This window comes from Leucoraja erinacea, chromosome 7 (assembly GCF_028641065.1).
Source record: "Leucoraja erinacea ecotype New England chromosome 7, Leri_hhj_1, whole genome shotgun sequence".
Taxonomy (NCBI): Eukaryota; Metazoa; Chordata; class Chondrichthyes; order Rajiformes; family Rajidae; genus Leucoraja; species Leucoraja erinaceus.
In genome coordinates, this window is record NC_073383.1 from 73,556,081 (window position 1) to 73,569,989 (window position 13,909).

At 45.8% G+C, this 13,909-nt stretch overlaps 1 protein-coding gene across 1 annotated transcript in view; it reads left to right on the forward strand.

The window, feature by feature from the left end:
* LOC129699107 (contactin-associated protein-like 5) overlaps window positions 1-13,909 on the forward strand; it is a 1,038,064-nt gene that overhangs the window by 544,746 nt on the left and 479,409 nt on the right. The window contains exon 7 of the mRNA XM_055638766.1: window positions 6,192-6,335. Coding sequence (XP_055494741.1) covers window positions 6,192-6,335 — 144 coding nt within the window. The remainder of the gene's footprint in view (window positions 1-6,191; window positions 6,336-13,909) is intronic.

The following is a 13,909-nucleotide window of genomic DNA, read 5'->3' on the forward strand; positions in this document are numbered from 1 at the left end:
ACCGCGTGAGTTATCTACAGGCGCTCCAGTTCACTCCCACATCCAAAGACGTACAGGTTTGTAGGTTAATTGGTTGTAGAAGGAGATTGAGATTGAGAGGGTGAAGGGTAAATCGGAGGTGTCAGTATTGCAGTTGAACAAAGGGGACGATGGAGCCATGAGGGGGGAGGAGCTGGCCAAAGTTGTCTGGAAAGATGTCCTAGCAGGGATGACAGTGGAACAACAATGGCAGGTATTTCTGTGAACAATACAGAAGGTGCAGGATCAGTTTGTTCCAAAGAGGACGCAAGATTCCAAGGGGAGTTAGGGGCAACTGTGGCTGACAAGGGAAGTCAGGGACAGTATAAAAATAAGAGAAGAAGTACAACATAGCAAAGATGAGCAGGAAGCCAGTGGATTGGGTAACATTTAAAGAGCAACAGAAGATAACCTAAAAGGCAATACGGGGAGAAAAGAAGAGGTACAAAGGCGAGCTAGCCAAGAATATAAATGAGGATAGTAAACACTTCTTTAGGTATGTGAAAAGGAAAAATATTAGTTAAGACCAAAGTTGGACCCTTGAAGACTGAAACAGGTGATTTAATTATGGGGAACAAGGGAATGGCAGATGAGCTGATCAAGCATGAACATGAAATCCACATGAGGCAGGAAATGGTGTTGGGTAGACTGATGGGACTGAAGGCTGATAAATCCCCAGGGCCTGTCAGTCTGCATCCCAGGGTACTTAAGGAAGTGGCTCTGGAAATCGTGGACGCATTGGTGATCATTGTCCAATGTTTTATAGATTCAGGATCAGTTCCTGAGGGTATCTAATGTTATCCCACTTTTTAAGAAAGGCGGGAGAGAGAAAACAGGGAATTATAGACCAGTTAGCCTGACATTGGTGGTGGGGAAGATGCTGGAGTCAATTATAAAATATGAAATAGCGGCACATTTGGATAGCGGTAACTGCATCTGTCCGAGTCAGCATGGATTTACGAAGGGGAAATCATGCTGGACTAATTTTCTGGAATTATTTGAGGATGTAATTTGGAAAATGGCCAAGGGAGAGCCAGTGGATGTAGTGTACCTAGACTTTCAGAACGCATTTGATTAGGTCCCACATAGGAGATTAGTGGGCAACATTAGGGCACATGGTATTGGGGATAGAGTGCTGACATGGATAGAAAATAGAAAATTAAGAAAAAAACATGATAATTAGAAAATTGGTTGGCAGACAGGAAAAAAAGAGTAGGGATTAGTGGGTCCCTTTCAGAATGGCAGGCAGTGACTAGTGGGGTACTGCAAGGCTCGGTGCATGGACCGCAGCTATTTACAATATACATCAATGATTTAGATGAAGGGATTCAAAGTAACATTAGCAAATTTGCAGATGACACAAAGCTGGGTGGCAGGCAGTGTGAACTGTGAGGAGGATTTTATGAGAATGCAGGGTGACTTGGACTGGTTGGGTGAGTGGGAAGATTTAGAACGGAGATGAGGAAAAACGTTTTCACCCAGAGAGTTGTGAATCTGTGGAATTCTCTGCCTTAGACGGCAGTGGAGGCCAATTCTCTGGGTGCTTTCAAGAGAGAGTGAGATAGAGCTCTTAAAGATAGCGGAATCAGGGGATATGGGGAGAAGGCAGGAACGGAGTACTGACTGTGGATGATCAGCCGTGAATGGTGGTGCTGGCTCGAAGGGCTGAATGGCCTATTCCTGCACCTATTGTCTATTGTCTATTGTGCATGCTCACATCATTATATTATATATATAACTACCTCTAAAGAGCCAGGCTCACATGATGTTGATTTGCTTTGACAAGTTTATTGAAATATAATGAAGTTATTTGCTTTGGATCTGGGTCAGACACATATATCCTTTGGGTTCTCTCAAACATTTAGATTTATCGAGGACACTTTCAATGATAGAAAATTCAATATCGAGTTGAATTGAATAGTTGAAACTATGGCAGTGGGTGGCATATTTGTGGGTAATTTAATTCATGAAGTATTGATAGCGCATACAGAATATTAGAGATGAGTTTGATGATGCAGAGCGGGACATGTTTAATACACTATGTCAAAATGATTTCTTATTATCAGGCTCCACACACACTGGGCTGTCTATTTGGGCTTGCTCTTTATAGTGTGGGAACTCGTTCTTTATTGCTCTTCTGTGCGGTTGAGATGTATATTACACAACTTGAAATGACGGCTTGCATTTCGAATTGTTCTCTTCATATCCACACAAAAGATCTGATGATTGACAAGTGTTGATGTAATATCAAAGGATAGTTTAGTTGAGGAAGGAACTGTACAGGTTGGTTGACGCCGAAGATAGACACAAAGTGCTGGAGTAACTCAGCGGCTCAGGCAGCATCTCTGGAGGGAAGGAATGAGTGACGTTTCGGGTCGAGACCCTTCAGTGTCGTTTAGTTTATTGTCACGTGTATCGAGGTACAGTGATGCTATCCAGTCAGCGGATAGACTGTACAAAATTACAATTGAGCCATCCACAGTGTACAGATACACGATGAATGGAATAAGGATTAGTGCAAGGTAATGTCCTATTAAAGATCGTCTTCAATGAGGGAGATGGTAGCTCAGGACCACTCTCTAGTTGGTGATAGGATGGTTCAGTAGGATGGAGTTCCCCTGGTCCTTATCCTTCATCTTCCTCCACCCCAACCTCCACATCCAAAATATCATCCCCTGACATTTCCATCACCTCAAATGTGATCCCACCACCAGTCACATCTTCCCAACTCCACCCCTTTTTTTTTCCTTTCCCAGAGACCGCTCCCTCTGCAGCCCTTTGGTTCTCTGATCCCTTCCCACCCAAACCACCCCCTCCCCGGGTTCTTTCCATTGCAAGCGCAGGAGATGCAACACCTGGCCCTATACCTCCTCCCTCACCTCCGTCCATTGACCCCAGCAGTCCCTCCAGGTGTGACAGAGGTCCATGTGCACCCTCATCTCATCTCACCTCATCTATTGCATCCAATGTTCCCAATGTGGCCTCCTGTACATCAGCGAGACAAAGGTGTGGATTCAGGCAGCCGTCTAGACGAACACTTGCGCTCAGTCTGCCAAAGCTTGCAGGATCTTGCAGTTGGGGCTCTCCATTTTAACTGCTCTTCCCAGTCCCCTGTCAACCTTTCTGTCTAAAGTCTCCTCCATAGCCAGAGTGAGACCACACGCAACTGAAGGAAGAACACTTCATAGTCCGCTTGGGTAATTAACGATCCATAGAAACATAGATACATAGGCAATAGGTGCAGGAGTAGGTCAATCAGCCCTTCGAGCCAGCACTGCCATTCAATGTGATCATCCAGAATCAGTACACCATTCCTGCCTTCTCCCCATATCCCCTGATTCCGCTGGCCCAAAGAGCTCTTTCTTCCTCTCCTTTGAATGCATCCAGTGAAACGGCCTCCATTGCCTTCTGAGGCAGAGAATTCCACAAATTCCACAACTCTCTGGGTGAAAAGGTTTTTTCCTCACCTCATCTCAGTTGTAAATGGCCTACCCGCTGATTCTTAAACTGTGGCCCCTGGTTCTGGACTTCCCCGACATCGGGAACATGTTTCCTGCATCCTGCACCAATCCATTGGTATGAACATTGAATTCTCCAACCACATAAACTCCCCTCCTGGGGTGGGAGATTGCAACCTACACGTGGTCCGCCCTGTTTTGACGAATGCAATCAACCTGCCGTGCAGAATCAAATAAGATCAAATAGAACAAGTTGTCCTACAACTATAGGCTGTGCATGCCACACGCAAGAAGAAGACTTCCTTCCACCTTTCCCTCTCCTCCCCTGTGTCTCACATGGTCTTGCCCCTATTTCTCCTCTCCCTCCTCCCATCCACCTAAATTCTATCCTCTGGCTTCACATTGAAAACATAGAAAATAGGTGCAGGAGTAGGCCATTCGGCCCTTCGAGCCTGCACATATTCTATCCTTTTGCCTCATACCTGTCTTTTCATCCCTGGTCTTTGTGCATCCATCTGCCTATCAAGTAACCCCCCTCACCTGTGTCGGCCTGTTACCCGCCAGGCTTTGCCCTGCCCCTCCTCTCTCCCAGCTTACTTCTCAACCCCACCCCCCACAAACTATTTGAAGAAAGGTCCCGATCTAAAACGTTGCCTGACCATGTTTTACTGAGATGCTGCCCGACCTGCTGCTGCCCAGCATTCTGCCTTCTCAGGGATCTTCATATCGATTGATGTAATGGAACATGTTGCTAAACCTGCAGTAGTTAATGCATACATATTGATTATAAAGGGCTTTGGAGATAGACCTCGCAAAAGGCCTTCAAGTAGGAACAGATTAAGTTGTTTTTAAAAGTGTGCGTAAAACAAATTAAGTTGAAATTTGAAGGTGAATGCATGACAAGATGAATGAATGCGATCCTGATCTCTGGCATGGTGTGTATGTGGAGTTTGTATGTTCCCTCAGTAACAGCATGACTTGGCTCCAGTTTCCTAACACACTCCAAACATGTGCAGGTTGGGTCATTGGCGGAGTGGTTGCGCCAAGGACCCAGGTTCAACCCTGACTACAGGTGCTGTCTGTACGGAGTTTGAACGGTCTCCCCATGACCTGTGTGGGTTTTCACCGGGTGCTCCGGTTTTCTCTCACACTCCACAGGTTTCCAATCTCCAATTTCCGGTAGCCCTTTCTGTCTCCTCCCCTTCTCAGCTCTACCTCAGCCCTCTGGCTCCTCCTCTTCCTTTCTCCTTTCTTCTCTCCCCCACCCCCGCCTCCCACCCTACATCAGTCTGAAGAATTGTTTCGGCCCAAAACGTTGCCTATTTCCTTCGCTCCATAGATACTGCTGCACCCGCTGAGTTTATCCAGCACTTTTGTCTACCTCCAAAGACATACAGGTTTGCACGTTGATTGGCTTGGTATAATAGTAAATTGTCCCTAGTGTGTGAATGAATGAATTATTGTCATTGCACATGGTACAACAAAATTTAAAAGTCAATCCCACGGTGCGATTCACAAGAGCAGTTTAAATATATAAGATAAGGTAAAAATACATACATATAATAAAGAAATTAAAAAATTACAGATAAATAACAATAGCAGCTGAGGTAGAGCCATTCAGTTAAATGTGAGTGTTATTTCTTATTTTGCATTATTAAGTTCACGTATGGCTATGGGGTAGAAGCTGTCTCTGAGTCTGTTTGTGCGAGTTTTGAAAGACCTGTACCATCTGCCAGAGGTGGAACAGGTTGTGTCCAGGGTGGGAAGTGTCCTTTAGGATGTTTGCTGTCCTGCCAAGGCAGCGAGAGCTGAAGATATCCTTCAGGGAGGGCAGTGGGCAGCCAGTGATTTTTTGTGCGGTGTTGATGACCCTTTGAAGGGCTCTCCTGTCCGCTGCAGAGCAGCTGGCATACCATGTGGTTATACAGTACGCCAGCACACTCTCGATGGAGCAGCGGTAGAAGGACACCAGCAGCTTCTCCTCCAGGTTGTTTTTCCTGAGGATCCTCAGAAAGTAGAGTCGCTGCTGGGCCTTCTTGACTGCTGTGGTGGTGTTTGTCATCCAGGAGAGATCCTCCGTAATTTGTGTGCCCAGGAATCTGAAGTCTGAGACCCTTTCCACACAGTCCCCATTGATGTATAGGGGTTTGAGGGCTGCACTGCTCTTACGAAAGTCTATGATAATTTCCTTTGTTTTTGTGGTGTTTAGGATGAGGTTGTTGTCTGAACACCACGCTGCCAGTCTTTGGACTTCCTCCCTGTAGGCTGTCTCATCTCCTCCTGAGATGCGTCCAACCACAGTCGTGTCGTCCGCAAACTTGACGATGGTGTTGGTGGAGTGGGCGGGGGCACAATCGTGGGTGTAGAGGGCGTAGAGGAGTGGGCTCAACACACAGCCCTGTGGGGAGCCAGTGCTGAGTGTGATGGGGGTGGAGAGGTGATGGCCCAATCTGACGGTGTGGGGGATAATGTTAGTTTGCGGGGATCGCTGGTCGGTGCGGACTCGGTGGGCCGAAGGGCGTGCTTCCGCGCTGTATCTCTAAAGTAAAACTAAATTGCCACAAGTGTACTTGCTGCTAATTTGGTCACACTGAGTGGGTAATATACGAAGGATCGGCTAATGACTTGAAGACCTGTAAAAGGTAGGGAATGGTTTATTTATTATCATCAAGTGACTTAACAACCTTTTTCATTCTTTTGTTTGTTGATCTAAAGCTCAGCTTTGGAGGGATTCCAGTTCCAGGCAAGTCGGTGACCTTCCTAAGGAAGAACTTCCATGGCTGCATTGAAAATCTCTACTACAATGGAGTGAATATTATTGATCTTGCCAAGAGACGCAAACCTCAGATACATGTTGTGGTAAGGAGCGTGTTCAATTCAACTGTGAGAAGCAACATATCTATGGGAAGCAATTGATATCTTGATGAAACCAAGTTATAACCAAGTGCATATTGGCACCAAGTGCTGTCATTACGCAGCGGGTCAGGCAGCATCTCAGGAGAACATGGATTTGACATTTTGAGTCAGAACCTGGAGAACTGAAGAAGGGTCCCACCTGAAACGTCACCTGTCCATGTTCTCCAGAGATGCTGCCTGTCCCGCTGGGTTACTCCAGCATTTTGTGTCCATCTTCGGTTTAGACCATTAGTGGTTTCCTTCCTCCACATGCTGCTTGGCCCGCAGAGTTACTCCAGCACTTTGTGTCCTTTTCCATAAACAAGTGTCTGCAGTTCCTTGTTTCTCCATAATTAGCACCGTTTGATTGAAAACAGATACACTTCCATCGTAAACAAAAAATCGACGATGCTGCAAATGCTGGATAATGGGAATACAAATAGGGAATTTTGGATATACTCAGCTGGTCAAGCATCAAGTGGTGAGTGAAATGGTGCTTTAAGTCAATGGCCTTCCATCAGAGTTGGAAAAGTTAAGGATGAAACAAATGTTCAGATGCATTGATAATGTGGACAGTCAGAACCTGGAAGAGATAGGATAAACAGATATCTTTATTTCCCCCCAGGCCATAAGGGATAGGAGTAGAATTAGGCCATTCGGTCCATCAAGTCAACTTCGCTGTTCAATCATGGCTGATCTATATCTCCCTCCTCTTTTTTCACACAGAGAGTGGTGAATCTCTGGAACTCTCTGCCACAGAGGGTAGTTGAGGCCAGTTCATTGGCTATATTTAAGAGGGGAGTTAGATGTGGCCCTTGTGGCTAAGGGGATCAGGGGGTATGGAGAGAAGGCAGGTACGGGATACTGAGTTGGATGATCAGCCATGATCATATTGAATGGCAGTGCAGGCTCGAAGGGCCGAAATGGCCTACTCCTGCACCTATTTTCTATGTTTCTATGTTTCTATGTAACCCCATTCTCCTGCCTTCTCCCCATAACATCTGACACCTGCACTAATCAAGGGTGGAAATGACAAAGATTAGAGGGCAAAGCTTTGAGGTGAGAGGAGCAAACTTTAATGGAGATGTGCTGGGTAACTTTTGTTACATGGAGAGTGGTGTGTGCCTGGAATGTGCTTCCAGGGTCAGTAGTGGAGACAGATACAACAGCAGCATTTACAGTGAGAGTGTTTTACATGGGCACACGAATGTACAGGTAATGGAGGGATAGAGAGCACCTGCAGGCAGAGATTAGTTTAACTTGGCACCATGTTTGGTACAGTAGACAATAGACAATAGGTGCAGGAGTAGGGTCAAGGTGAAAGTGAAAAAGTTTAATAAGAATCTGAGGGGTAACCTTTTCACACAATGAGTGGTGGGTGTATAGAGCAAGCTGACAGAGGAGGTAGTTGAGGCAGAGTGTATCCCACCATTTAAGAAACGGTCAGACAAGTACATGGATAGGACAGGTTTGGAGGGATATGGACCAAATGCGGGCATGTGGGACTAGTGCAGTCTGGGACATATTGGCCGATGTGGGCAAGTTGGGCCGAAGGACCTGTTTCCACACTGTATGACTCTAAGACTCTAAAACACTCTTGACTCTTAACTCTTTCAAATATCTCTTGCTGTGTCTAAAGTACAATATAATTGCACACTATTGTTTCAGAGTGTGACGCCTTTCAGAGTTATTCTTCATTCTACAATCGATTGCCACTATTAATCGGCCATTTACGTATTGAGCAATGGTTGCTTATCTTTATCAGTTTTGTTTTCGTTTTACGCCCTGATCCTTAGATCTTGCCTGAAATGACTGATTGCGAAATGTCATTCTCTGAAGATCCGAGCCGCTGCATGGGTGTGTGCTGCAAAGAATCGCAATTATTATGATTGATCACTCATTAAAATGTTAATCCACAATGGTTGCTTGTGAGATCGCTGGTTGCAGTTGTCAAAAAGATTTGCCATGCTGCGAGGCCATTAATCATCCCATTCTATTTCTGTGCTGACAAGAATAACCATTGCCTTATCAGTGTGCAGCCTAGAATCTCACAGTCCAGCGTAGTTCAATGGTTAACGATACCTCTCTGATCTTATTCATCAGCTGGCCTCATGATACACTAGATGTCCTCTGTCAAGATTAATGCGTGTACTAGATGTTTTGATAACATGTCGTGATCCTAAGAAACCTGAGACATTTTAGTGACACTCTTGGTCGACCAAATCTGGAGAACTGCAAACAGTTCTGGTCACCCCATTACAGGGAAGATGAGATGTGCTGGATAGGATTCAAATACATTTTTTCGATGGTTTAAGTTTATTATTGTCACAGGTACTGAGGGTACAGTGAAAAGCTTTGTTGTGCATGCTATTCAATCAGTCAGATAATACCATATATACAGTAGACACAAAATGCTGGAGAAACTCAGCGGGTCAGGCAGCATCTCTGGAGAAAAAATATAGGTGACGTTTCGGATCGGAACCTTTCTACAGACTGTACCCATCAGACGGAAACCTTCTCAAGACTCAAGTCTGAGCGAGATCTAATTGAGGTATATAAAATAATGAAGAACCTAGATAAATTGGGAAACAGCTATTTCTCTCAGCAAAAAGTCAAAAGCAGTGGGGCAAATTCAAAGCAGGTGTTGAATGGATAAGTAGATAATAGATAATAGACAATAGGTGCAGCAGTAGCCCATTCGGCCCTTCAAGCCAGCACCGCCATTCATTATGATCATGGCTGATCATCCACAATCAGTACCCCGTTCCTGCCTTGTCGCCATGTCCCCTGACTTCACCTTACACCTAAAGTATCCCCCCTATTTTTAAGAGCTCTATCTCACTATCTCTTGAAAGCATCCAGGGAATTGGCCTCCACTGCCTTCTGAGGCAGAGAATTCCATAAATGCACAACTCTCTGGGTGAGAGAGGTGAGATGCATGGAGTCTCTTGCTCAGAGTATGTGAATCAAAACCGGAGGACACAGGTTTAAGGTGAAGATGAAAAGATTTTATAGGAATCTGAGGATTAACTTTTTCACAGAAAACGGTGTTGAACAAGCTGCCAGAGGAGGTAGTTGAGGCTGGGACTATCCCAGCCTTTAAGAAACAGTTAGACAGGTACATGAATAGGACAGGTTTGGAGGGATATGGACCAAATGGAGGCAGGTGGTACCAGTACAGATGGGACATGTGGGCTGGTATGAGTAAATTGGGCCGAAGGGCCTGTGTCACTCTATGACTCTAATAATTTTTTTGCAATAATTTTTATAACACCAGGTTTATTATAAGGTAAGATGCAAACCTTTTCAATGCAAACCCCGGTTTAGTTCAGTTTTAGTTTAGTTGAGAGATATAGCGCGGAAAGAGACTCTTTGGCCCACAGAGTCCCCACCGACCTGCGATCCCAGCACATTAACACTATCCTATACCCACTGGGGACAATTTACACTTATAATAATAATAATAATAATAATAATAAGTTTATTTATATAGCACATTTATAGTCAATTTTCATTGACCCCAAAGTGCTTTACATAATTTAAAAATCAGTTCCATACAAAGCATAAAGATGGGTTAACAAAATAATAAAATGCATAAACAGGACACAACATGTAACATAAACATCCACCACAGCATTCATCACTGTGGTGGAAGGCCCAAAAACTTTGGCCGTCCTCCTCCATTCCCCCCCCCCCGTGGACAAGACCAGAGTCCAGAGTCCAGTCCAGGATCGGTCTTTCGTCACCGGAGACCGCGGCTTCAAGATTCTGTAGGCCGCAGGCCGGCGGTTGAGATATAAAGTCCCCGCCGCAGCCAGAAGCACCGTAGACTGCAGGGCTGGCGGTCGATGCTCCCCTCCAGGGGGTGATGGTAAGTCCATGCCGGGCCCGCGGTAGAAGTTATCCGCGGGCCGGCAATGGCGGCTTCTTCTTCCCCCGGGTCCCCCACGAGGGATCCCGGGCTGTAGACACCACAGCAGCTGGAACTCTGCAGGCTGCGACTTCAGGCTGCGACTTCAGGCTGCCGGCTGCCCCGGGCCAGTGAAACGGAGCACTCCCCTCCGGCGAGCCCCAGCGAGGGCTCACCCGCTCCACGCCGAGTCCACGCTGCGCCTGCCACTGAAGACCCGGGCACGTCTCCGGGAAAGACCTCGCCGATCCTTGATGGTAGGCCACGGAGGAGGCGACCTGGAAAAAGTCGCCTCTCCATTGACTTATACCAAGCCAATTAACCTACAAACCTGTATGAGTTTGGAGTGTGGGAGGAAACCGAAGATCTCAAAGAAAACCCAAGCAGTCACAGGGAGAAGGTACAAACTCCGCACAGACAGCACCCATAGTCAGGATCGATCCCGGGTCTCTGATGCTGCAAGTGCTGTCAGGCAGCAACTCTACCACTGTGCCACCGTGCCGCTGCTGATGAGATAAGAGATAGTTAAGAGATACATCATGGAAACAGGCTTCTCAGCACTGCATGTCCATGCTCACCATCCGATCACCCTTTCACACTAATTCCATGTTATCCCACTTCCTCATCCATTCCGTGCACACTAGGGAAAATTTTATTGAGGCCAATTGATCTGCAAATCCCATTTTAGGATGTGGGAGGAAACCAGAGCACTGGAAGGAAATCCATGTTGAAGAACCCACAGGGACAACGTTCAAACTGCACTCAGACAGCAGCTGAGATCTCCAATCTTCTCCCATTCAACACCCTCATCTCCCCTCTGGACAGAAGTGTGAAACCACACACCTCCAGATTCAGGGACAGTTTCTTCTCAGCTGTTTCTTCTCAACTGAACGACCCTACCACAACCAGAGAGCAGTCTTGAACTACTGCCCGCCTCATGGGAGTCCCTCGGACTATCTTGGGATGTCAGGACTTTCATATGAAGAAAGACTGGATAGACTCGGCTTGTACTCGCTAGAATTTAGAAGATTGAGGGGGGATCTTATAGAAACTTATAAAACTCTTAAGGGGTTGGACAGGCTAGATGCAGGAAGATTGTTCCCGATGTTGGGGAAGTCCAGAACAAGGGGTCACAGTTCAAGGATAAGGGGGAAGTCTTTTAGGACCGAGATGAGGAAAACCTTTTTCACACAGAGAGTGGTGAATCTCTGGAATTCTCTGCCGCAGAAGGTAGTTGAGGCCAGTTCATTGGCTATATTTAAGAGGGAGTTAGATGTGGCCCTTGTGGCCAAAGGGATCAGGGGGTATGGAGAGAAGGCAGGTACAGGATACCGAGTTGGATGATCAGCCATGATCATATTGAATGGCGGTGCAGGCTCGAAGGGCCGAATGGCCTACTCCTGCACCTATTTTCTATGTTTCTATGTTTCTATCTTTGATTGGACATTACTGTACTCACGTTATTCCCTTTATCATGCAACTGTACACTACGAACGGCTCGATTGTAATCATGTATTGTCTTTCCGCTGACTGGTTAGCACGCAACAAAAGTTTTTGACTACCTCGGTGCACATGACAATAATCTAAACTAAAATATACACATGATGCACCCTTTTTATTTTAATTTGTGCACAAATAGTACATAAAAGCATGAGTACTTATAAAACTCAAACACCAATGGTCAAGATCGAACCCATGTCCCCGGTGCTGTGAGGCAGCAGCTCTACCAGCTGCGCCAATGTGCCACCCAAATTGTAAATTATCTGACTCTCCAATTTTAATAGACAATAGACAATAGGTGCAGGAGTAGGTCATTCGGCCCTTCGTGCCAGCACCGCCATTCAATGTGATCATGGCTGATCATCCCCAATCAGTACCCCGTTCCTGTCTTCTCCCCCATATCCCCTGACTCCGCTATCTTTAAGAGCCCTATCTAGCTCTCTCTTGAAAGAATCCAGAGAACCTGCCTCCACCGCCCTCTGAGGCAGAGAATTCCACAGACTCACAACTCTCTGTGAAAAAAAGTGTTCCCTCGTCTCCGTTCTAAATGGCTTACTCCTTATTTCATTCCATCCCTGTTTAAGCCATAGCCGACCACAAGTCAGTAGTGGAATCCTGAAGGCCAATTAATAATGCAGCATTTAACAGAACGATGAAAGTAAAAAGAAGATAACATTTAAATGGTATAATAACGTTTGAGTGCGCTCCAGTAGAACAAATTTAACCCTAGAATGGAACGCAGAATTGATTTTTTCTCCAGTACAACACACACATTCTGGATGTTGGGGTAACTCCTCACCCCATTTTTCTGCCTTCTTCCCAGAACCTGATACCTGTACTAATCAAGAATCTATCTATCGCTGCCTTAAAAATATTCACTGACTTGGCTTCCACAGCCTTCCCTGGCAAAGAATTCCACAGATTCACCACCCTCTGACGGAAGAAATTTCTCCTCATCTCCTTCCTAAAATAATGTTCTTTAATTCTGAGGCCATGAGATCTAGTCCTAGACTCCCCCACTAGTGAAAACATCCTCTCCACATCCACTCTATCCAAGCCTTTCACTATTCTGTATGTTTCAATGAGGTCCCCGCTCATTCTCTAAACTGCAGTGAGTCCAGGCCCGGTGCTGACAAACATTCTTAATATGTTAACCTAGTCACTTGCTGTGACTTTTCTTGTAAACCTCCTTTGGACTGTCTCCAGAGCCAGTACATCCTTCCTCAGATATGGTGCCCAGAATGGCTCACAATATTCCAAATGCGGCCTAACAGCGCCTCAGCATTACATCCCAGTTTTCATATACAAGCCTTCTTGAAATAAGTGCTAGCATTGAGTTTGCTTTCTTTACTTCCGATTCGACTTGCAGATTAACTTTTTTGGGAATCCTGCACCAGCACTCCCAAGTCCCTTTGCACCTCCGATTACTGGATTCTCGCCACATTTAGAAAATAGTCTACGCCTTTATTCCTACAACCAAAGTGCACGCCTCCACACTTTGCTGCACTATATTCCATCTGCCACTTCTCTGCCCATTCTCCCAACCTGTTCAAGTTATTCTGCAGGGTCCCCAGTTTCTCGACACTACCTGCCCTTCCACCCTGTGTTTCCACTTTGAAGGAAATTACCCGAAATTTGTGAAATTCTGGTTGTCCGGGTAATTTTAGGGAAATTGAATAATTTCGGGAAATTTCCGCATCCGGAGCGCGAAGGGGTGTAAAAAGGTAATACATACCGCACTGCCAGTTTAGCGCTCAAAGGATTAAACGGAGCGCTGTCAGTTTAACGCGTTTAGGAATTTAAACAGAGAGCTGTTGGCTGCAGGGCTATGGGTTCTAAATATAGCGCTACCGGCTGCTTTAAAGATAGCGCTATGGCTACAGCGCTCTGGGTCACAGACTGTTCAAGAACATTCTAGTATAACAATGAGTCTTTGAAATTCTCTTTATCAGTGGAAGTTGAGCCTTTGATTATTTTTCAGGCAGTGGTAGAATTTTGGATAAGCCTTTGGTGAAAATTTACCAGTGGGCGGTGATAATTTACCAGTGGGATTGCAGTTACATTGGGATTGGCCTTGATTTTAAAGAATGGTGGCGGGGCAGAGAGGGAGAGATGGAGAGAGGGAGAG